This window comes from Centroberyx gerrardi, chromosome 9, assembly GCF_048128805.1.
Source record: "Centroberyx gerrardi isolate f3 chromosome 9, fCenGer3.hap1.cur.20231027, whole genome shotgun sequence".
Taxonomy (NCBI): domain Eukaryota; kingdom Metazoa; phylum Chordata; class Actinopteri; order Beryciformes; family Berycidae; genus Centroberyx; species Centroberyx gerrardi.
This window is the reverse complement of record NC_136005.1, coordinates 2,385,190-2,410,216: the sequence shown is the minus strand read 5'-3', so window position 1 is coordinate 2,410,216 and position 25,027 is coordinate 2,385,190. Positions and strand designations below refer to the sequence as shown.

The following is a 25,027-nucleotide window of genomic DNA, read 5'->3' as shown; positions in this document are numbered from 1 at the left end:
TCTCTCGGTGCCGTGGTGTGCTTGTTTTTACTTTTGATTTTTTTAGCGGGGGTTTTGTGCCGTTTTGTGTGCGTGCGGTATTGTATCATTTGGCTCATTCCCGAAACCCATCATTCCTAATTTATCCGTGGGACGTTTTCAGCAGAGGGGGGGTTTTGCTAACTTGCGTCCTTTGACCCATCCCAGATATGCGGCTGATGCAAGGCGATGAGATCTGCCTGCGCTACAAGGGAGACCTGGCCCCGCTGTGGAAAGGCATCGGCCACGTCATCAAAGTCCCGGACAGTATCCTTTCACTGTTACCAGTCGTATGTCTGCTGTGGCTTCCAAGCTGGCTTTCTGCATTCACACATCCAAAATGACACAAGGGATAGTTTGATCAGATCCTCTGCTTTGGTCAAACAGCTGTTCACACTGTGAGCGACTTGGTTGACGGGTTGCTGGGGCCAGAGGCTCCAGGCATCTATGCAGGTCTGCAACTACAAAGTTTAGAACAGGCAGATCAGGTATTTTTCACTGCTTTGCCTTTCCTAACATGACATTGTTTTAATGAGTTAATAAAGTTAGCTAGCAAGTGGTAGCATTAACTGACAATAAACACAAAAACATTCAAAAGGACTTGAGATGGATGCGACCGTTTTCCAAGCTTCGTTTTTGAGACGTTTACTACTGTCGTCTTTCCAAGAAGAGTTGTAGAGAACTGGAAGCATTCAGCGGTTGGAATCAACTTTTGAGCTATTGTTCATGAAACTAAATCACATTGGTAGAGAAACAAGGAAGCGTGGAAATCTGATGATCATGAACAGTTCAGCCGTGGCAAACCTTTCTCAGCCGACAGGCTTGTTGAGCGCCGGCACACCGGCCGAGTTTCCCCGGCCGCTCTGCAGGAAATGAACGGACTTCCTGCGGCTTGTTGGCCGTGCTGCTCAGTGTGGCTGCAGGGTTAGGGGCTCGTTTCCCACTGGCCACCCATACACACCCATGGGACTGTTAGAGTTGGTGGCTTTCTTAAAATGTTATAATTACCCCACCATTATTTATTTTGTTTTATTTTTGAAACCTCTATCTAGGGAACATCTACACCTTCACAGCAGGTATCAGCCCAGTACAGTCTGCTGCTGTCAGCCACTTTGTTTTTACTGTAAGCAGGAAGAAAGTCCGTTTGCTGGTGCTCTGTCCTCCAGGAGGAGCAGCTGCCTGCTTCTACTGATTTCCTTAACGGCCTGTTTAAAGACTACGGAGATGAGATTGCCATCGAGCTGCGGAGCAGCGTCGGAGCGCCGGTGGAGATTCCCCACAACTTCCAGGTGGATTTTGTGTGGAAGTCCACTTCATTTGACAGGTAGACGGAAACTTTATACCTCTAAATTCCTGGCATTATGAGCACCTTTCATTTTAGGGCTCTTAAGTCTCCATATTGCAGTGTGTAATGAGGATCTTTTTGTCCTGTTTTCCTTTGGTGGACACTTGGACCCTATTTGTACTGGAGTAATGTACCTGGGGACGCTCAGTGATTGTCGATGATATTTATCCCATGCAAATCTGCCGTGTCTGTAATTTATAAGTTAAAAATTAGCTATCGTATTTTGGTGAAGACGATTTCTCTCTTCCTCCTGTCATGAAAAATGCAGGCAGTAGTTTCATCTATACAGGAAGGTTCTGAATTAATTTTTGCCGCAAACTTCAAGTTTTGCTTCGCTAAATCAGAAAGTGACAAATTTATGAAATCTTGACCTTATACAGTATAATTGTGTCCGGGGCAGCAGAGATTTCAGTGAATTTAATTTTCCCATGCAAATGCGGTTTACGAAACGCAGGTGTTGGAGGGGAATTCATTAATCACATGAGATCTCCACATTAATACTATATTAATACTATATACCTGTGCCAGTAGGGCTTCAGATGCACACACTTCACCAGAGGGGTGGAGAGCAGCCAGGAGGGGGTGGGGGTGGGGGGGGTTGAACCGGTGACCTCCCAGTTACAGGACGCTCTCTCTAAGCAGCAGGTAACCTGCAGGCCCTTGAGGGAACTGTCCCTTGCTCTCCACATTGAATTGGAGTTTTTTCCTCAGCAGGCACTTTCCCATCCTGGTGAAGGAGATTCCAGAAGCGGCACTGAAGTTGTGCCAAAGCAGCTCGTTGGCATTCCTCATTGAAAGCACCAGTTAGCTTGCGTCTAGCAGTACTAATGTCTGTGTCATCGTTTTCGCAACTCTCCCTTACCTGTGTGTGTGTGTGTGTGTGTGTGTGTGTGTGTGTGTGTGTGTGTGTGTGTGTGTGTGTGTGTGTGTGTGTGTGTGTGTGTGTGTGTGTGTGTGTGTGTGTGTGTGTGTGTGTGTGTGTGTGTGTGTGTGTGTGTGTGTGTGCTGCAGGATGCAGAGCGCCCTGAAGACGTTTGCGGTGGACGAGACCTCGGTCTCCGGCTACATCTACCACAAGCTGCTGGGTCACGAGGTGGAGGACGTCATCATCAAGTGTCAGCTGCCCAAACGCTTCACCGCCCAGGGCCTGCCCGACCTCAACCACTCCCAGGTCTCACTTCCATCCAGTTCACCACAGTTCTGCTGTTTATTTCTGCATAACAAGGGGGGAAATTTAAAAGGCAGAAGGTGCTCTCTGCTTTGGCTTTTTGATGTTGGATTTGGATTTAATAGTCGGAACAAGTAGGCCTCCGTGATCAGGTTTGTGATTACTGCAGAGTACGAAACACAGGCCCCTACATTATAATAAACTTAAAGGATAATAATAATACACTTTATCTATATAGCACTTTGTAAAACAACTGTTACAAAGTGCTTTCCAAATCAATTAAGATAAATAAATCCACTAAGAGAGTGCATAGAACAGAAAACGAGTAGAATAAAAATGAAACCAGACATGAAGTAAAGGTAAAATAAAATAATAATATAAGGAGACAGACAGGATTACAAACGGGGATAAAAGACATCAGGCTGCTAGGTTTCCAAAGCAGAAGTGAAACAGATTACATTTGAATATTCGTTGGTGTTTGGGACTGTACAGGAGTGTATTCTCTCAGGACAGAGGGTTTCAGACGGGTGTGTTCTGGTCCCGTGTGTTTGCAGGTGTACGCGGTGAAGACGGTGCTGCAGCGGCCTCTCAGCCTGATCCAGGGTCCGCCGGGCACCGGGAAGACCGTCACCTCCGCCACCATCGTCTACCACCTGGCCCGCCAGGGCAACGGGTACGACACCGCCGACTTTACATTTTAGCCGTTTAGCGAATGAGTCGAACAGTAGAATGAGCTTCAACTCCCAGATCACCAACTTTGCAAACAACCACTAATAAGTCTGTGTAGATTCATTTCATTCATCCAGGTAGTAAGGTGTCCAAAAAAATAAAACAGAATCCACTGGACTTAAAATTGAACAGCTGCACACAAAAAGATCATGCAAAAACAAAAAGACTAGATACCACAGTACCTGGAAAAAAGGACAAAAAGCCTATGTACCTTATACTCACCAGTTGAACTAGCAGGATATTCAGATTAAAACAGACCATGACAGCACTTCAGCGCCAGATGTTAGTCAGTCAATCCTCAGTAAATCCTACTACTGTGACCAACCAGCACCACAACTAACTTTATCCGGTAATAATCCCAGAAGACATAATGCTGGGCTTTGGTCACTCAGGAAAGCAGCAGTCTCCTCCCACCTATGCTCTGGTTTCTCACACTGATATAACAAATACACCCAAACTGTGTCCCAGCCTGTTTTCCAGCAGGTGGCACTGTCTCTGTTTCAGTTTAACCAATTTACAAAGAGTCCAAGAACTTTTATAGATCTTACAATGAATAAATTGTGACTGTGCTTCATGTTGGCATATATGTCAGGATAAAGTCATGTCAAGTTTATTCCAACAGTCTAATTAATTAATTAATTTGATTGTTTTATGCTTCTGTTGTGTTAAACCTTTTATTATTATTATTAGTAGTAGTAGTAGTAGTGGTGGTAGTGGTAGTATTTTCCATAATCCCTTCCCCAACACACTGTTGCTCTCCTGACCCTCTCCATGGTGTGTGTGTGTGTGTGTGTGTGTGTGTGTGTGTGTGTGTGTGTGTGTGTGTGTGTGTGTGTGTCCTGCAGACCGGTGCTGGTGTGTGCTCCCAGTAACATCGCTGTGGACCAGCTGACGGAGAAGATCCACCAGACGGGGCTGAAGGTGGTCCGGCTGTGTGCCAAGAGCCGCGAGGCCATCGACTCGCCCGTCTCCTTCCTGGCTCTGCACAACCAGATCAGCAACATGGACAGGTCAGAGGCATGCTGGGAAATGGAGTCCTGACATATTTCTTGTTGCTTTATATATCAACACAGTTCATAATTTCTTAATTTTTCTTTTTGACTTTGAGTTTTTCCAGGGAAAGTTGACTTATCTCCAAGCTCTTCCACCCTGCTTCACATTCACACAGGTCTGCAGGGCCTGTATGAATGAAAACTTAAAATGTTTTAATTTATATTATCTGAACTCGAACTTGTACAGTTAAATGAAGCATTTTAAGCGTCTTAAAAAGGTCATAGTTTTTTGGTGCTCTGTTTCTTGGTTGAGAAATTAGCTCAGTTGCAAAATTGGTCTCATTTTTCCATTCTAATTGGCGTTAAAAATGTCTTTTAAAAGTCCTAAATTTAGCTTGATGAAACTTGCAGACAGCCTGGTTTTTAAGAGAGGAGAGAGTTTCTCATTCCCTTCTCAGTCCCTGAAACCTTGCGGTCTGAAGCCCATTTCTCTGATCTGTAAACTACCACCGCCCCAACATGCACTTGTTCCAAGAGGAGTCCCTAGATCCCGGTTTAGCATCATAGTCTGTAGTTTCCAGTGTGGATCCACGCTGATTTGTGTGTGTTCACCCTGCGTGTCTCTGTCTCCTCTCAGCATGCCGGAGCTCCAGAAACTGCAGCAGCTGAAGGACGAGACCGGAGAGCTGTCGTCCGCCGACGAGAAGCGCTACCGGGCTTTAAAACGTACCGCCGAGAGGGAGCTGCTCATGGTGAGGAGACAAACTGCCAAGCTGTTGACTTTAACTTACTGAGATTTTTCATTTCACTTAAAACCGCAGCTGTAGTTAGAAATTGTCAGAAAGTTGATATAAGATGCCAGAAGTGCAGTAAAATATTTTTGTTCCTCAAATCATTGAAACTAATAGCTGTGATCACTGCAGAACGCTGATGTGATCTGCTGTACCTGTGTGGGAGCCGGCGACCCCCGTCTGGCCAAGATGCAGTTCCGCTCCATCCTGATCGACGAGAGCACCCAGGCCACCGAGCCGGAGTGCATGGTCCCTGTGGTGCTGGGAGCTAAACAGGTACACACACACACACACACACACAGACTAACTACACAACAAGCAACTCATCACATATGGAAAAATAAAGAATTTAAGGATTTCCAGGTGTTTAAACTGTTTGGATATTGCACAAAACTCTGGAGAAGACTACTTCATGTGTTGTAATTGTCAGAAGCATATCTTTATATAACAATTGCGCATATTCTATTTTATAGTTTCATTATTTTCATTACAAGAATGGAAAAACAAGCTTTGCTTGGATGAAACTGGAATGATCCCTGTGGGGGAAACTACTCACACTGTGCACTCGTATCAACCCACCATTCTTCCTCCTCCTCCTCCTCCCAGCTCATACTGGTGGGCGACCACTGCCAGCTGGGTCCAGTTGTGATGTGTAAGAAGGCGGCCAAGGCGGGCCTGTCCCAGTCGCTGTTCGAGCGCCTGGTGGTCCTGGGCATCCGGCCCATCCGCCTGCAGGTCCAGTACCGCATGCACCCGGCGCTCAGCGCCTTCCCCTCCAACATCTTCTATGAGGGCTCGCTGCAGAACGGCGTCACCGCAGGTTCGTCAGCTGCTTCGGACCGCAATTTGCTAGTTATTAATCAAACTATTTATCATGTAATTTTTTATTGTACTAGTTTTTATTTAGTACTATATTGAATATTACTTGTCCTGTCATGTTGGTGGTGGACAGCCAGACAAGCCCATGGCGGTTTTGCTTAAGTCTTCATGTAGTCTATAAATCTAATTTGTAAATAAGTGTTTACTCCCATTTGAAGTGTATCAAGTGTCTTAATTATGGTTGGATTTGTTATTTTCCACTCTATCACTTTGTAACTTTGTGTTGAAATGATCTTTACAAATAAAAATCAGTTTTACTGGTAGAGCAGTGAACTGTGGAAGCTGCTGGTCACTGTGAGGCTAGTGGTTACAGAGCTTAGTTTCCCTTCTGTTGACTGTAACCCCCCCCCTCCCCCTCTCCTCCCCCTCTTCCCCCCAGCTGACCGCATCAAGAAGGGCTTTGACTTCCAGTGGCCGCAGCCGGACAAGCCCATGTTCTTCTACGTGACTCAGGGCCAGGAGGAGATCGCCAGCTCCGGAACCTCCTACCTCAACAGGTAGGATCACAGCACGCCTCCTCTGGGGGGGGGGCTACAAAAAAACATCCTTCTTGGGTTACTTCATCGTAATGTAAACAGTAGTTCTAAATATTCAGATTCTTGTGTTTTAACAAGGAATTTGAATAGCACATTTTCGTAAGCAGCGGTGGAAACTTTCCTGCTGTGGTGGCACACAGCTAATGAATGAGCAGAGGAAACGCTGCACGCTCAGTCATGTACTACAAAATGTTTTACTGTAATAAATCACAAATCGCAGCAGAATATAATTAGGCTTTTTTAGAAATCAGCATCTTCCCAGCCCAAGGAAGATGTTCTGTTAAGTTCACTCTTTAATGAGCTTTTCCTGGAGTCTGTCTGGTTGGCGCTGTGCGTGGCTGCCACAGTGAATCACAGAACATCGCCTGAACATATTCCTGAACATGTATTGGCATTGTGATTCTCACTGGACATGGTTGACTTATTTGAGGCAAGGTAGCTGGGGTTTAGAAATAGTAGTAATTTCTCCAGTTTATCAGTACATGGGTTTGGTAAACGTGACGCTGGTTGACCCGTTGCTGCTGTGTTTCAGGACGGAGGCGGCCAACGTGGAGAAGATCACCACCAGGCTGCTGAAGGCGGGAGCCAAGCCCGACCAGATCGGCATCATCACCCCCTACGAGGGCCAGCGCTCCTACCTGGTGCAGTACATGCAGTTCAGCGGCTCGCTGCACACCAAACTCTACCAGGTACCAAACCGGCAGCTGCCTGGGCACGAGCCATGAATGGACGGAGTTAAATGGCGTGCGATGCATCGTGAGAATCGGTTTCTTGTTGTTCTTAACTCTGTGCCTCCCGTCCGGCTGCAGGAGGTGGAGATCGCCAGCGTGGACGCCTTCCAGGGCCGGGAGAAGGACTTCATCATCCTGTCCTGCGTTCGCGCCAACGAGCACCAGGGCATCGGCTTCCTGAACGACCCCCGCCGCCTCAACGTGGCGCTGACCAGAGCCAAGTAAGAACCACAGCCTCATCTCTGCAGAGCTGTTCAGGGCATCGTGGTTATTCGGGTTCCCGGAAGAAGCAAACAAGGAAGCAGGATACTCTGTCGACGTCCCACAGCTTGTTGAGCGTCCGCACGTCGAGCGAGTTTCTCTGGTCGCTCTGCTCTGTGGGACATGAGCGGACCTCTGGTGACTTGTTGCTCGCCATCTGAACGCTTGGTTACATACAGAGGATCCACTCTGTAAAAATGAGCGTGTTTACATGCACACTAATAACCCGGTAACTGGGACTACTCGGGTCATGGCAATAAATCGATTGACGCGTTTACATGCGCTCTTGTAATGTGATAACAGGGAAAACCTGGTTTACATGATTCAGTCACAGTTGGATTTCTCTCCTGAAGGAAGTGACGTAAAACTCAAACTTCCTGCCGGTTGTTTTGGATTTTGAACATGGAGCCGCACGCAGCTTCTTTTCATCTGGTCAGGTTTCTGTCTCATTACTTGGCTCTGCTTACGGTTACAGCCCAAACGTGAGTGTTGGCAGTCTCCCTGCTGTCAGATGTTTCTGCTTCCTGGACGTTGTTCTCTATCTGGTTCTGTTTGCGCTTATGCTCAGATATAAAAAACGAAAGAAATCAGACTGAGGGTAAACGTGCTGAATAATTGGAAAGATTGGCCAAAAGAATGCTGTGTTAATTAGGTTTCTCATAATGTGATAATGGACTTTATCTGATTAAGGGATTTCCTTACACTGGAACACTGGAATAATCTGTGAAATGCCGTAGTCTGTTAGTGTGAGTGTAAATGCGCTGTTGACACTTTGTTACCTACTATCTTTTAAAAAGCAATACTGTTTTCTGTGCTGTCAGACAATTTTGGAAAAGTGTGTGTCACTTTTACAGATTGTCTCACTTTGGAACAAAACTCCAAATTTCTTCCTCATCCCTGACCAGCAGTCTGTGTGTGTGTGTGTGTGTGTGTGTGTGTGTGTGAAGGTACGGTGTGATCATCGTGGGGAACCCCAAGGCCTTGTCCAAGCAGCCGCTGTGGAACCACCTGCTGAACTACTACAAGGAGCAGAAGGTGCTGGTGGAGGGGCCGCTCAACAACCTGAGGGAGAGCCTCATGCAGTTCAGCAAGCCCCGCAAGCTGGTCAACACCATCAACCCTGTGAGTAGGACGAACCAAGCGCACCCTCCGCACTCTGGAGGCCGTCACCTGACCTGGAGACTAGATTAGTGACGCTGATAACTGGCTCCTTCGTGACCGTCTCACTGGTGTCATGGTGTAAATTGTGATCATTACTTATTGTGTTAGATGTTTTGTTTTTTTCTAATGCAGTGGCTCTCACTAGTTGTAGTGTAGCTGCTGCGTTGCTGTTGGAAAGACCTGGCTCCATATCCATAGTAAGGTGAAGTGTGTGTGTGTGTGTCCTAAGCGCTGACTGTGTGTTTCTCAGGGTGGACGCTTCATGAGCACAGCGATGTACGACGCCCGTGAGGCGCTGATCCCCGGCTCCGCCTACGACCGCAGCAACGCCGGTGGGTCGAGACACCGACTCCTAACTCACTGTTAAAACCTCTGTGTCATTATAGATGAGATTATCAGCAGCTAACAAACACACAGACAAACCCTCTGCCATCATGGTGGGAAATCATCACACAAATAGCAGTAGCATTGGGCTTTGGCTGGTGAGTTTGGTGACTCCACCAGCCACTTTTGGCAGGTATTTTATTGTAAAGAATTAAGTCGGCTGCTGAAGTAGTGAAGTGAGTTTTGTGAGTTTTGAGCCAAGCTGGCCTATAGACAGAAACACTAATTACCGGCCGTGTTTGTTTTTCTTAACACAACACTTTCATCTAATTATCATGACTGTGTCTCTTGCAGCCGGACGTCCGTCCAACATGTACTTCCAGACTCATGACCAGATCGGGATGATTGGGGCGGGGCCCGGCCACATGGCTGCCATGAACATCCCCATACCCTTCAACCTGGTGATGCCGCCGATGCCTCCACCCAGCTACCTGGGCCAGACCAACGGCCCTGCTGCAGGTACAGCACAGCGCTGACATACTGAAGCACCATGTGAACTGAATTGTCTAATTGTGTATAAGTGTCTGGTAAACTAGACAAACCTACCAGCATTTGTCTGGTGGTACTTTCTCACCCTGAAAGTAGTTCAGTAGTTTGATTCAGATCTTCTTTGTGACTCAGGTCGCGGAGCGATGAAGGGGAAGCCCGGGCGAGGCGGGCGACAGAGGGCCCGCGGCTCGGGCCACCAGGGCACCAGTCAGGGCAACGAACCCGGCAGCCAGGCCAGCCAGGATGGGGCCTCCCAGCCCTTCTCCCAGGGGCCGCTGACCCAGGGCTACATCTCCATGAGCCAGCCCTCTCAGATGAGCCAGCCGGGCCTGTCCCAGCCCGAGCTGTCCCAGGTAACACACGGACACACACTGCCAAACACAGGTTCATATACCGTAGAAGTAATAAGTCTTGAAATGTTTGGGAATTGAACAAAAATGGAGTCAAGAAATTGAACTTTGGAAAAGTATGGAAAGTTAATTTGATGATTTTCATGTCTCGGCGTGGAAGGAAAAACTGGTACAGACCCAGTGTGTTATTTCAGATACTGTGATGTTTGTTGTGTATAATGTATAGACTGTATAGAGTGGTATAGCCTAATTATAGTAGTCGTGTTGCTGAGCAACTGAGTATACATCATACTGAATTCAGACAAAAATTGCCAAGTCCAGTCAAGAAAATTGAGGTCTGGAAAAATTGAGTTTTGAAATGGAAAAGGAGTAGAAACCCCGGCACTGGGCTCACTGACAGAAAGGAATCCGCTGTCTGGTGTAACGAGGTCTTCTTCCTGTCTCCTGTCCTCCAGGACAGCTACCTGGGAGACGAGTTCAAGTCCCAGATCGACGTGGCTTTGTCCCAGGACTCGACTTACCAGGGCGAACGCGCATACCAGCATGGTGGGGTGACCGGCCTGTCACAGTACTAGAGTGTAAGTACTTCAAACGCGTCTTTTAGGCCATGACACACAGGCAGTATTCAGGTGTGAATGTGTATTTAGCGTGCGCTCACACTGTGAACATCTTGGTTGATGCGTCTCTTGATTCTGACTGATTGTGGGCGGGGCCAGAGTATCTACGCAGTGGACTGTGCAGCCTTAAAAGTTCTGAACAGGCAAACGTATTATTTGCTGCTTCGGTTCGCCTTTCATAACTTGAAATTATTTTGATGAGTTAACATAGCTAGCTAGAAAGCTCTACTCAGGTAGCATTAACCAAAATACACAGGAAAAATATTGAAATGACTTCAGAGTTTACCGTCTACCCAACGATGGACGCAGCCGTTCTCCAAGCTTCATTTTTGAGACGTTTATTCCTGTAGTCTTTCAAATAAAAGTTGTAGAGAACTGGGAAGCTTTGAATGGCTGGAGTCAACTTCATTTTGCACTTTCCAGACAGAACTATTGTTCATGAAACTAAATCATCATCAGTAGGAACACAGCCGACTTCTCCCGGCCGGCCGTCTGGCCGCACACCGGCTGAGTTTCTCTGGTCGTTCAGCTCTGTGGGGAGTGACTGGCCTTCTGCTGACTTGCTGATCATGGTGCTCACAGTGTGAATGCACAGTTATTGTTTGTTTAGTGCGCTGTCATTCGGTGTATCACGTCTGCACTATATGCGAGATCTTAAGTTTTGTCCTGCATCTAATCTGCCAATACTGTATTGTGTAACTGTCTGAAGTGTGCACACATTGTACTTGATGAATTAAAGTAATTCTGAGGAAAGTTTGAGTTAAGTGTAGCAGGGCAATTTTGCTGGCAATTGAAGTAAAAAGTATTTCGTCCACCACAGTTTAGTTAATATCCCACTGTGTTACAAACAATGATTTTGTCCCACTGGCTAGTCCAGATCTCTGCTCAAGGCAGTATTTCTCATCTCTGTTGCCTCAAAAAGTTTTAGTCATCACTCATGGTTCTGTTGTGGACAACAGATTGATGAAGTCTGTTTTCTCTCCTGCAGGTTGCTGGAAGAAGGGAGCTAGGCTTCAGCTGAGCTTAGTTCATCAGCATTTTAATCTGGGTAATGATAAAAACATAAAATGGATACCTGTTTTCCTCTGCTACAACCGAAGCACCACCGAGTGAAAGCGACGGGAGAGCGAAACCAAACCAATCACGAGCGAGAGAGAAAAATGAGAGGGTAGAAGAAGAGAGTAGGAACAGACGGGCAGGGAGATGGCGAGAGGCCGGGCGAACAAGCGAGAGGGAGGGAGCGCTGCCCGGACCAGGAGACGAGGGAAGGAGAGAAAACGGCGGCGTGTGGTCGAGCTGCCGTGGGAAACGAAGACGGGAGATCTCAACGGTCTCTCGTGGGAAACCCAACGAGGCTCTACTCCCAACAAAATAATCCCACCAACCCCCTTACCCCCCCCTCCTCCCCTCCCCCCTCCCCAGCCTCTAGGGAAACTGTCTGATGGGAACTGAAGTTTCTCGGGACAGGGAGCGGAGAAAGCTGTCAAGCTGAATTTGAAGAACTCATTCCGCAGGCTTGTCGGAGGCACGCGTACGGAAAAGCCACCGACCGGGCGACGCGGAAAGCCCTGATCCCAAAAGTCGGTTGGTTGCTCGACCCGTACGACGCCCTGGACTCACTTCAATTCGGTTCATCGCGGGAGGAAGAGCGGCGACCAACGATCTTCTTCTGGACCCAAAACCCTCAGCAGCCTCCGAAGGCAGCGGCAGTCGACACACCGCCTCGTCGTCGTTAAACTCTTGAGTTGGAGGAAATAAAAAAACACGGTTTCTGCGCTTGAGTCTGATATTAAAGAGCTTTGAATTGAAACGCCTTTGATTTGCCTTGGGAACCACTGGCTCATTCAACAGGTCTTTAATGGGAAGCGGGTGGTTTCGACCACGCGTCAATGGTGGAGTGGCACGGGGATTCCAGACGAACGTTTCTCAAGGCGTGACGCGCGGATCCGACCGATTCCGCGATCATCATGGGACAATTTTTTTTCTCCGAAGTACCTTTTTCTTATCGCAGAGCACAAAAAAGCAAAAAAAATCACCTAAACTATCAAAACACGACCAGCATTGAATATTCAACTCAATGTCATTTGATGTTTCAGCGAAGGCTTTTTCTTATTTTAATCTTTCGGAAGCAGGGCTCGATGATGAGCGATGTCCCGCTGTGCTTTATGGCCAGATGTCTTTTTTAAACGCTTTGTATACGCTTAGGTTGGCAAACGCTCGAAAGGAAAGCTTTGGGTAATTCCTTCGTGGATTGTGGAAACTCGTCCACTTCGTCACACAAATCCCTGTTTTGAGGCGAAGGAACCCCAAACAGGAGGGGAGAAAAGGAAGGAGATCATGAAAGTAGTGTAGGCTTACAGGAGGGCGGGGCTTTCAATCCCCCGCAGGTAAGGAGTAGAAAAGGAAGGTGGCTGATGGGAAGATACGAGGGTTTCCACACGTCTGGAAAACCACTTCAGGTCAAATCCAGGTCTTGGAAGTTTTAAAATCAGAGTACGGGAGGCGGGGCTGTTCGGCCCCGACGCGCACGACTACACATTTTACGTAGTCGTGAACCCGCTGTCATTTCACACAGACGTTTTGATTTGGTGAATAATGTTCACCTGTAAAGCGGTATGGCCTCATACTGCCCAGCCACACCAAGCATACATCATACTGAGCAGCGACCAAAACCTTCAAATCTATCAGGGTCTGGAAAATTAAAGACATTTAAAAAAAAAAATAAAAATAAAAAAAAAGGAAATATGTAGGAATCCTGGATAAGCAGGAAGCTCAAACACACCCCTCAATTTAAAACCCACCTCAATCTTTTGGTTCCTCTGTGGATTAATATTCTGATTTACACCCTTTAGAGTTTTTATGTGCATTTGTACATAAACCGGTTCGCTGACAGTATACTGTATCCCAGGTACACACAGTGGAAATGCCATCAGCACTGCTCGGGTGATGGCGAGGGATTCAACTGAGATGAATGAAAAGCGAATGAACACCTGAATCAGTGCCTCTAACCAACCTCCAGACAAACAGGTGCAGCACAAGCATGAATGTAGGCGAAAGCGACCTATACCAGCACACACAAACCCAGTGGAGAGGACTTATTTTATTACCTTTTTTATACAAAATCGGCCTGATAATAATGAAGTGAGTGAGTCTAGACGCTGGGTACGGTTTCTCTTAAGGACGGACTGATGAGATGAGCCACCTTCCTTCTCTGAGGAGTTAACTTCAGATCCAGGCTGGCGGAATTGCTTTTCCTTTTTTTTGTGGACTTTTGATTTGTGCAAGTTTTTTTTTTTTTTTTCCTGTTTTATGTAATTGTTGTAAGAGTTTCTCTTCAGATTTCTGTGGATCCTGAATCCCCCTCCCTTCAGAATTGTGTGACCCAGGTGATTGTGGGGAGAAAAAAAAAGAAAAACCCTTGAGTTGATCCTAATTTTGCTTTGTCAGTTTGCTTCTTTGTGTGCCACGCCGTTGTGTTCAGGTGGGTATTATTAAACCACGATGTGTAGTTTTACTTTGTATCTTTGTGTTTGTAGCAACTTGGTGACAACAGGAGCGAGCCATTTCTTCACTTCTGAGTTTTGTATCTCTCCTCAGACTGGGGGATTGTAGTTTTGTACCGAGGAGTCGGTCTCGTCTCTTTCAGCGAAGACGTTTTCTGAGCACCACAGTCAGAATGTACTCCACCGTTTCTCACCCGCTCTTCTAGTTTAGCTTTCCAGAGCGAGCTCATCAGCGAGCCGGCTTCTCATGTCAGCAGACAGAACATGACAATCATGTTGTCGAGTAGATCTTGTCACGTTTAATTGACTTGCTTAGAAATAGTTCTGTTTCATTGACATTGTGTTGATCTGTTATCTCACCTGTGCGATGGATTAGTTTCACATATCAACCCGTTCCACCGAGATCCTAATGTTAATGTTATAGCTTTAAAAGATTGCTGCAGTAATATTGCTTTGGTGTTTTTACATCTTCTGAGCCAAGATGACCACAATGAATTTGCAACATGTGCAGTGATGATTTATTAAGACCTGGTTCAGTTGTGGATTAGTTATTAGACATTTGCATCCCAGCCCTTGATTCTCCAGGTCAAACGGCAGAGTTAAACCGATGGACTAGACATCTCAATGTGATGTAAATACATATTTGGAATGATGAGTCTTATTTGCAGTGAAGCTTAATCACAACTTTGTGATTCCATTGTTGTAAAACTGAATCCATTAATAAAGGTTGATTGTCAAATTGAGCAAATTGTTTTATGGGTTGAAAGTTGTAATTTATTTATAAATGCACAAAATCAAAAAATATTACATTAGGAGTAACAAAATTTGCTAGTATATACATGAGTTATAAACTACACAGCTGTCACTTGGCTGCCTGTTTCTTTTGAATGTGTTTCCTCTTCATCAGTTTCTTCCTCAGCTGTCCAGCTTTCTGCTTCTGGATGCTCTGCTGGATCTTCTCCTTGAACTTCCTCTTCTGGCTCCGGATCTTCTCCAGCTCCGCTTTCCTCTTGGCCTCCAGGTCCGGATCCTGGAACAGAAGTTTCATCACAAATCGGCAACAGGCTGGAGTCACTCGGACTCTTAACTCGGCACTATTAACTAGCTCTGAACTGAACTCAACACTGCATGTAGCATTCAGGATTTTATTTTTCCTCACCAGTCACTTTGTTAAACTGATAGTTTGACTGACAGGATGGGAAAAGTTAAAGCTTCTGCACCAGGAACTGCATTCACCTCACACTGATGTTGGTCTCATATCAGAAGAACCGAACTTTCTGTTGCTTCAACTTGAGAGCGCTCACATGTTTAACTTTGAACTCCCACAATCAATGAACAGCAGCAGATACTGCTTGTTTTTCTTAAGTAGGAAGAGTGTAAATATAACTGGTAATTTTGCTGCTGAAATCTGTATCCCCTGTTATGTTTACAGCCTGTGGTGTTGACACACTTGAGATATTTGAGCCCGCAAAAATTCCCATGTCCTGTTTGTAATTACCATGAGGACGTTTGCGTGAATGTTTTTTCCCAACCGGCAGTTTGTATTTACGGTAAATCTGATGACATGAACGCAGCATTAGAACTGATGTGGCTCTTGGTGCGGTCAGTCTGACCTGTGTGAGTATGACAGAACTTCCTGGTGTGCAGACTTGACTCTTGTATTCACCAGACACTTTACCACTGTGGTGAAAGAGTCTCTAACCAGGCAGGTGACTCAGTAACAGCTGGTCGTCATCATCAGCAGCGAGCCACAATACAATGAGCCAGCAGGCCCAGTGGCTTCTATAAGAAATGCCCACTGGTTTTAGGAGAGCCAAAGAACACGTGTTTAAATGTGTTTTAATGGAGGAAAAGCAGACTAAAATTGAAAATGTTAATGCATGTTAAACAGGACTGGACTTACCTTCCCCTCCAAGATCATCTGTTTCCTCTTGTTTATCTCCTTTTTCTCGTCAAAGTCTGTCGACTCCAGTTTCTACAACAACACAGGAGAAAGGAAGAGCGCTTTATCAAACACTTTAGATCCATTTTGGAAAATATCATCATTCACCGTCTCGAAAATCTAGAGGATCCAGTCTGTAAAAAGTGTTCTCATGTCTCCAGTCAACAGAAGTTAATCTAGTAGGTCTATGCTTTAGTGCAAGTGGTTCTAGTGGTGTGCTGTCAATCATTAATGCAAAACTGGGTGCCACTTTTATCATATGGTGCTTCTTGTTTTGGTGCAAATCCATTAAATCTAATAAAAGTCAAGTCCTGCACGATGGAAACATTCAAAGCCACACTAACTACAAACTACTGGAGCGAGGTGAAGATGTGTGTGTGAGGAAGACAGAAGCGTCCGTACGATCTCACACTCCCGCCGCGTCACGTTGACCTGGGTCAGGATCTTCAGGACTTCCTTCTCCTCCACGGGATATTCCTTCAGCTTCGTCTCTGGACAAACAGCAGAAACACGTTTATTTAACCAGGCAAGTTGACCAGGAACACCGACAGCCTGGGAGAATCCAGAATCCTACTTACAAACCAGCAGCTAATACAGAGAAGCACCTTAGTAATAAATCAAAACAGTAGAGTTCAGCTGTGAGACGCTCATGATGCATCAGCACAGTTAAAGAGTTAAAACCAGGCGCCACCTGTCAGCTCATAGTCTGTAACTAAGAGTAGACCGGACTTACGGATCTGCTCCTCGACGGCGTGGACCAGGTGGATGTCGTACTGCGTCACCAGAGTGATGGAGACTCCGTTCCTCCCTGCAGAGCAAACAGCAGCATGACTGCTATTTAGATTTCACACGTTTAGCTGACGCTCTTAACCAGAGCAACATGCAGGACAGTCACCTGCTATCACCCAACATACTGTATGTATGCTAAAGTGTTAGCATGGAGCACTGGAGCCAAAGATCTACCAGGGACACGTGATCTCACCCAGCCAACCTCCCAAAAACTTTACTGCAGTCTCCAGACTGGGCTGACTGACTGGGCTGACTGGGCTGAAACTGGCTAAACTAAATGGTTTCGCTCCTAAATAGATTTCCGACCTGCTCACCGGCTATAAACCAATCAGATCCCTCAGATCATCAGGCATGTGTCTCCTAAATGTACTTAAGAGTTAAATCTAAATCAGGTGAAGGTGCATTTAGTCACTATGGTGCTGTTCTCTGGAACAAACTACCTGCTGACCTGAGATCTGCTACAACTGAATCCTCTTTTAAAAGCGGTGTTAAAACATTGCTTTTTTCTCAGGTCTTTGGTAGTTAGTGTGTGTTTGCCTTTGTGTGCGTCTGCTGTATGAATAGGACAGGGGTTGTAAAAAGCTGTATTTTATGTATGTGTGTGTGTGTTGTATGTGTGGCTGAAAGGTTATTTTATATATGTGGAGTATTTTATATATGTGTGTATTCTATCTCCTTATCTGTCTATTGTTACTATTTTGTCTTTTAATGTGAAGCACATTGAGCTTACCTGTGTATGAAATGTGCTATACAAATAAGACTAACTGACTGACTGTAACTGACTGTCTGTCTGACTGACTGACTGGCTGGCTGACTGTCTGACTGACTGACTGTCTGGCTGACTGACTGACTGACTGACTGGCTGGCTGACTGACTGACTGTCTGACTGACTGTCTGACTGACTGGCTGGCTGGCTGACTGGCTGGCTGGCTGGCTGACTGTCTGACTGACTGACTGGCTGGCTGACTGGCTGGCTGACTGACTGACTGACTGACTGACTGACTGACTGGCTGACTGACTGACTGACTGTCTGACTGACTGACTGTCTGGCTGACTGACTGACTGACTGACTGACTGTCTGACTGACTGACTGGCTGGCTGGCTGACTGTCTGACTGACTGACTGACTGTCTGGCTGACTGTCTGACTGACTGACTGACTGACTGACTGACTGGCTGGCTGACTGACTGACTGTCTGACTGACTGTCTGACTGACTGACTGGCTGGCTGACTGGCTGACTGACTGACTGACTGACTGACTGACTGGCTGGCTGGCTGACTGACTGACTGTCTGACTGTCTGACTGACTGACTGGCTGACTGACTGACTGACTGACTGACTGACTGACTGACTGACTGACTGGCTGACTGGCTGGCTGACTGGCTGGCTGACTGTCTGACTGACTGACTGACTGGCTGGCTGACTGGCTGGCTGACTGACTGACTGACTGACTGGCTGGCTGACTGACTGACTGACTGTCTGACTGACTGACTGACTGACTGGCTGACTGACTGACTGACTGTCTGACTGACTGTCTGACTGACTGACTGACTGGCTGACTGTCTGACTGACTGACTGGCTGGCTGACTGACTGTCTGACTGACTGACTGACTGACTGGACTGACTGGACTGACTGGACTGTAACTGACTGACTGACTGACTGACTGACTGACTGACTGTCTGTAGCCTGGATGCAGGATAATGCCCCACCTGCTCTGGCGGTGCGTCCCACTCTGTGGATGTAGATCTTGGGCAGGCCGGGCGTGTTGTGGTTGATGACCACCTGGACCGTGGGAATATCCAAACCTCTGCAGGCAGAAAACAGACATGTGTACAGCCTGTCTGTATGTAGACTGATAGGTAGAGTCTGTATGTAGAGTAAGTCGTCAATATAATATATCATAGCACTATATACACTATCTAAGCACCGATGTCACCAAGACAAATTCCAGTACATCTGCTGTATTTGGGTTTATTGACAAAAACGTGATTTAGATATAAGAGTGTATCGTTATATTAAGAGGAAAGAAAGGATGATAGTGATCCCCACTGGAGAGGAATAGGAAATGTGTGTGTGGAGAAAAACCCTGAAACCCTTCATCCAGTTTTTTCCTCATCACAAAATTTATGACTAGAATGCTTGAGGAATGCTTTTTGTAATTTTTTCAGCGAAGACTATGAAGAGTAATATTATTATTATATCTGACATTATCACATAAAATGAGAATGAGAGGGTTGAGTGTTGAATGAAACAGAAAAATGTTTAAATTTTGCTGATTTTTCCATTGTAAGGTTGAACTGTTGAAGTGGACGTATTTTCATCGACTATAATGTCATTATTTTTTTTTTTAAATGTGTAGAAAATGAAGCACAAACATCTAGATTTTTTCCATTTGATGTAATGGGGCAGCAGCTTGAGTTTGAATATTTTCCTCAATACAAGCAGCTGAAGCTTCAGTGATACAGAATATGGAGACGTTGTTGTACAGAATGGAGAAAATGTTCAACTCTGAAGCTACTCAAGATCATCATCACATCCCGTCCGTCTGTTCTCGTCTCACCTGGCCGCCACGTCCGTCGCTACCAGGATCCTGTAGACGCTGGACTTGAACTTGGCGAGGTTGGCGAATCGTTGTTTCTGGAGGAGATAAAGAACGGTCTCTTCATTTTATTCCACAGACTTTCACCTGCTTTCTATCTCATCACAAAGCCTTTCTGCTCCCCACACCTTTCATCCTGCCTCTTTTGTGAAGCAAATACGATTTCCACATCCAATAAAGGAGCGTGGAGCGCTGGTGAGGAGGAGCGGCCGCCATGTTGGAGGAAATCTCTGTTCTCTACTCTGTTATCGGCTCTTTCCCCCTGATCTGTTCCCTCCTGTACAGTATGATCTGAACATCCTCATGACATGCAAATAAGACGTTTTGTTTGTTTTGTCTGGGAGGAACAGACAGTAAAGTTACAACCTACCAGCTCTGTAGTTTTGTATTTATATTCATATTCTGTTTCTACCGTTCCAACTCATGAGCACAGCTTTATTTTTGTCCTTTGCATTCAGATCCCACTGCAGTATTTTCTACATCTGTATACTCTATATTTCTGTTCTTTTCTTTGCTATTACTGACTTCATAGCTTGCTGTTTTTTTAGTTTTTACTTTTACATACTACTTACATTCTACTTTCTTGATATATACTACTCCAAAAAGAGACCCATTTCTAAAATTTATAGTTTTACATTTTCTTACGTGCAACTTTTATAAGTCTCTGTTATGTTTAATGTGACCTATGGGATCAAAGCATCAAGGCAAACTCCTTGTATGTGCAAACTAACCAATAAAACCGATTCTGATGCAATCTCTGCTTTAGTTGTCATTCTTCCAAAATGGTGGCATCTCCCTCATCACCAGTGTAACCATTCCCCCACAGGCTCCTGTCACTCTTTTCAACCCAGTGATGAACATTTTCACATTTTGCATTTAGCTGCCGCTCTTCACCAGGCAGGACGTGTCGGTGCTGCAGGGATCCAGTCTGTGACGTTTTGGCTACAGAGCAGGAACATAAGGCTTTCTGTTGGGACAGTCACCTGCTTCATCATGGAGTGCAGGGAGATGGTTGGGAAGTTGAACTCCCGCAGCATCATGGTGAGGATCTGGCAGCTCCTGTGGGAAGAACCAAGAACATCGTAAATTAAAGTGATCAAAATGTGTTTTTGTATAAGCTGCAGCGCCTGATTTCCACACTGTGAATGACTTGTACGATGTTTTAATGGCTTCCTACTTGCAGGTGTTGGTGAAGATGATGATGGCCCAGTCGTGGTGCAGGTCAGTGAAGGTCTGGACCAGGTGGACCAGGTAGGCGTCCTTCACCTTCTCTGGAGTCAGGATGTAGCGCTGGTCCAGCTCCTCCACCGTACGGGTCCTGACCGGGACAAACACAACACAACAATAACACTGTGAGGTTTTACTGCTCCAGAGGCCAGAGGTCAGAGGTCAGCAGTCCTGGAGCGAGTCAGGATTCAGATTCACTAAAGGTCTGAACGCTTTAACACCAACATAACTCATCAGTCTGCCATGCTGTTCACAACACAAAGTGAGTAGAAACCTCCCGAACAGAAGAACAGAGAAGCTGAATCACAGCAAAGAGCAGGACGACAGGTCACCAAAACCGTCCAATAAACAAGCTACTTGTGAGTCATGTGACTTTTGTTTCCAAGCCCTGGTTGGCTTGTAATTGTTACAAAACATTTTTTTCCAAATCTGTTGTTGCACCAATGAAGCAAATTCGTTTTTCTAGATTTTATCTTTGCAAGTTTGTCAGTGACTGTTCTGATAAAAGTTAAAGGAATGAATTAGCAGCGGAAAATAATTTATAGTAGCTTCAGTTTTTATTTTGCACTACGTTTTGTTCCTTGTTGTGAAGCACTTTGTAACTGAAAAGCGCTCTATAAATAAAGTTTATTATTATTATTATGAGTAATTTTCCTCTACAGTGGCCACAGCCCCATCAGCCTGGGTTCAGCAGCCTGCGGACGCTCCACTCACTCAGACCGGCTCTCCCAGAGGAACGGTCTGTTCATGGCGACGGTCTGCAGCTGCTGCAGCGTGTCGGTCAGCGTGGCGCTGAACAGCAGCGTCTGGCGCCGGGCCGGCAGCGCGCCCAGGATCACCTCCAGGTCAGAGGTGAAGTCTGTACACCCCTGCTCCAACAGCCGGTCCGCCTCGTCCATTATCTGACACACACACACACACACACACAATATAACACACACACTATTATTCAGTTCTTGAGTAAAGGTGGATAAAGAAGTATTTGCTGCTGTCGGATAGAAACCTTGTATCTCTAAAACTTTCCAGGAAAATAAAACATCATCTATTCATCATCTATATGCGGTCACATTAAGGGTGAGTAGTAGGAATTACAACATTGATAGAACTTATCTCCTCCTACACATCCTATATATATCTCCTCCTGACATTATTTTCCACGACTTTCAAGCACAATTTTATCAAAAAACATAATTTCGAGGGCACAGGATGCAGATTCCAGTAGTGGATTTGGGTGTTATTTTTTAGTTTTCCCCCCGGTAGAATCCGTCCATCCTGACCTTCCTGAACTCACCAGGAACTGGATCTTGCTCATGCTGAAGGTGTCGGAGCTGCGGATGTGATCGGCCAGCCGGCCCGGCGTCGCCACGACGACGTGCGGCTTCCTGGACAGCTCCAGGGCCTGGGACACCATGTCTGCAGGGTCACAGCAGGGTCACAGCAGGGTCACAGCAGGGTCACAGCAGGTCAGTACAGCACAGATTACAGAATGAACATTATTAGTAATTTACATGTTAAATGTCAGCAGTGTTTCCTCTGTGTGTTTCTGTAGCAGTGATGCTCTGAGGTTATTTTAGTTTTGGTTCCACATTCGTCCTTATTTTGGTCCAAGTTCTGGTTCTGCTGCACGGCGAAAAAAATGTTCTTTGGATACTTCATCATAATAAATCTTCAAAAAAAATCTACAAAACTTCAACTGTAAATATGAGGAATACACTGCTTTGTGTTTAAAATGAGAGTATAGCAGAGCAACATCCCTCTAAAACTGCACTAGTTGATTTAGCAAGTTGGCAGCAAGAGGAAACTGTTATTATGATTATTTGACATTCAACTGAAATTTGAATACTGAAATTAATTCTGACAGCCTCTCTCTTCTCTGTCGCAGCCTCACTTTGTGAGTTAGTCTGATAAACCGGCTGGAAAATTACAGTAAAATCTTTCCTAGTGCAGCTTTAACTCCCCATGCTGTGCAGCAGGGGCGGTGACAGTGTTGCTGCTGAATGCAGAGAGGAGGAGAACTGTACTGGAGCTCAACAATTCATCAAAACCAAATCTCAGAGGCTGCAAAGAATTGCTGAAGAGAGTTTGGTCCAAACTGGATTTGTGAACAAGGAGTTTTAGAGCTGCAGGTAATCTTTGGTCCATGAATCAAAACCTTTCAGACTCAAACTCAGTAAATCTGCACACTGACATCTAGTTGTTGTTGTTTTTTTTAAACAAAAATCACTTTTCTTTAAACAATTTTAAAGTTCTAAAAAATGGATGACAAGAAAAACTTGTGATGAAATGAATCTCAGTTTAAATCGCAATTGCAATATTCTGTCAAATAATCACAATTTGATTTTTTTTAATCCATCTGGTAGTGATGTACAGCGTGTTACCCATTCCACCGACGACGATGCAGTCTCTGACGCCCAGCGGTTTCCCCAGGACTCTGAACTGCTCAGCGATCTGATAGGCCAGCTCCCTGCAACACAGCAGAGCCGCTCTAAATCTGATGGTCTTTATAGATTTCACCTGCTGAGATACAGTATGTAACTGTATCCACAACACATACACTTGGGATTTGAGAGAAACTGAAAATAAAATGTATTTTGCATTCTGTTGTCCTCATGATGAGCTGAGAAGTGCTTTATAGCTAAATACCTTCCATTATTTTTAATTTGATTCCATTATTTATTATAAAGAGTTGTTGTGTTTCAGAAAATATGAATACTATGTGTCACATTTTATCTGTAAAGGCTGGGAAAAACATCAAAATACTATATGTGCATGGCATTAAGTTTATTAAGGAGTAACTTCAGGTTAGGTTTCAGCTAGGTAAACTGAAGGCTTTTTAAAATCTTTCTAATAGCAGTTAGAATCAATTTAGGACAATATACCGGACTGATATTGGTCTTTTATTAAGTGAAAAATAGAGTAATCCTATCCAAACAGGGCTCTGTGTGACTGGGTTGATAAGAGGACAGTCGTTCCAAAATTTTAAAAAACTGATACCTGCTCTTACAAAATGCCACTAGACACAGACGGCATGTTACAGGTTTGAATTATTAACAGGTAGTAAGTTATGAGTCATCTGAAGATCTGAACAAAACGGTTCTGATTTTGAGGACAGAATGCAAAGTACATCACCAGTAACTGTAACTAAGTGTTTTTGGTGGATTGTTCCTCTATCTGCCTCGGCAGGAGGAGCAGCAGTCTGACCTGGTGGGAGTGAGGACCAGACAGAAGATCCCATACGGGTCTTCAGACAGTTTCTGCAGCACCGGCAGGACGAACGCCGCTGTCTTCCCACTGCCGGTCTTAGCACAGCCCATACAGTCCCGACCTGGGCGGAACAAACAGTCACTCACACAGTGGATTCACCTGCATTCACTTTCATTCACCTCCATTCACTTTCATATACCTCCATTCACCTCCATTCACTGTCATATACCTCCATTCACTGTCATATACCTCCATTCACTTTCATATACCTCCATTCACCTCCATTCACTGTCATATACCTCCATTCACTTTTACTTGCCTCCATTCACATCCATTTAACTTCATCCACCTCCATTCAGAGCTAGTTTACTGAGATAAACGCCCTGCAGTAATTCTGAAGGATTTCACCTGGTGCATCAGGACTACTTGGATATCACTGATTATGGACATAATTCTGGGAATCAAGTGTAGCCCGTTCTCTCTAGTATGGGGAGTACCATTACGCCAAACTTCATTCAAATATCTGTCAATTTATAGTGTCCTTGCTTATCACCAAACGTGCGTACCTCGTAGAACATGACTTGAGACCTTTACTGAATTAAGAGGGTCTTCTGGTGAATTCGGCATATACATAACCCACCAGGCACCACTTTATTTCAATAAAATTTAAACTTTTAGAATTGGTTCACGCTCTTGCTACCTACCGCCCACCGAGGTGCATTGTTGATGGAACAAGATCATGAAGTTACAGCTAACGTTACTTCCATGTAAGTAAGGTCTAAATATTGAAATTTAATCGGAATAAAGTGCTGATTGGTGGACTGGGTGTATGCCGATATGAAGAGAGGCTCCAAGTGATTCGTAAAGTGTCTTAAGTCATCTCCTAACGGGTATATTTACCTTTAGCAGCATTAAACTACCAGAGTTTTCCATGGAGGTTAGCATAACGTCGAGAGAACGGGACAGTTCGGGGCCGGTGATCAGGCTGATTAAGCTACACGAACTACATTTACATATTTGACAATTAGTTAGCTTGTTGATATTTTAGCCTAGAGATTTAAAGCAGCTGTCTTACCCTGGAGAATAGCAGGCATGCAGTTCTCCTGGACGGGAGTGGGCTTGCTGATCCCCAGCTGTTTACACTGTTTAATGAGCCAGTCCGACAGACCCAGAGCCGAGAAGTCACCCATCCTCAGGTCAGATATCCCTCCGCTCTCTGCTGCTGCTCAATGAATACTTCGGTGTCGCTTGTATTATAAAATAATCACCCGAATACGTTATCTTAAATTAAAGTAACACATCCTCGTGTATC

At 45.3% G+C, this 25,027-nt stretch overlaps 2 protein-coding genes across 2 annotated transcripts in view; one reads left to right on the top strand and one right to left on the bottom strand.

Annotated features, from left to right (window-relative positions):
* Positions 1-14,705, top strand: part of LOC139925728 (regulator of nonsense transcripts 1-like) — a 20,244-nt gene extending 5,539 nt beyond the window's left edge. Inside the window, exons 8-24 of the mRNA XM_071917212.2 lie at positions 187-285; positions 1,234-1,342; positions 2,375-2,534; positions 3,086-3,204; positions 4,106-4,270; positions 4,890-5,004; positions 5,176-5,319; positions 5,650-5,863; positions 6,302-6,419; positions 6,991-7,147; positions 7,268-7,410; positions 8,398-8,572; positions 8,862-8,943; positions 9,290-9,454; positions 9,617-9,837; positions 10,290-10,412; positions 11,440-14,705. Of these exons, the coding sequence (XP_071773313.1) occupies positions 187-285; positions 1,234-1,342; positions 2,375-2,534; positions 3,086-3,204; positions 4,106-4,270; positions 4,890-5,004; positions 5,176-5,319; positions 5,650-5,863; positions 6,302-6,419; positions 6,991-7,147; positions 7,268-7,410; positions 8,398-8,572; positions 8,862-8,943; positions 9,290-9,454; positions 9,617-9,837; positions 10,290-10,409 (2,306 nt within the window). The 3' untranslated portion in view covers positions 10,410-10,412; positions 11,440-14,705. The remainder of the gene's footprint in view (positions 1-186; positions 286-1,233; positions 1,343-2,374; positions 2,535-3,085; positions 3,205-4,105; positions 4,271-4,889; positions 5,005-5,175; positions 5,320-5,649; positions 5,864-6,301; positions 6,420-6,990; positions 7,148-7,267; positions 7,411-8,397; positions 8,573-8,861; positions 8,944-9,289; positions 9,455-9,616; positions 9,838-10,289; positions 10,413-11,439) is intronic.
* Positions 14,690-25,027, bottom strand: ddx49 (DEAD (Asp-Glu-Ala-Asp) box polypeptide 49). The gene is made up of 13 exons (XM_071917214.2): positions 24,791-25,027; positions 23,713-23,836; positions 22,890-22,975; positions 21,803-21,924; positions 21,226-21,413; positions 20,462-20,602; positions 20,268-20,343; positions 19,246-19,322; positions 18,395-18,492; positions 16,630-16,704; positions 16,299-16,387; positions 15,858-15,929; positions 14,690-14,984 (listed from the first exon to the last, which is right to left on the bottom strand). Exons 1-13 carry the CDS (start codon positions 24,903-24,905, stop codon positions 14,817-14,819), a joined length of 1,431 nt encoding a protein of 476 aa, XP_071773315.1. The 5' UTR covers positions 24,906-25,027; the 3' UTR covers positions 14,690-14,816.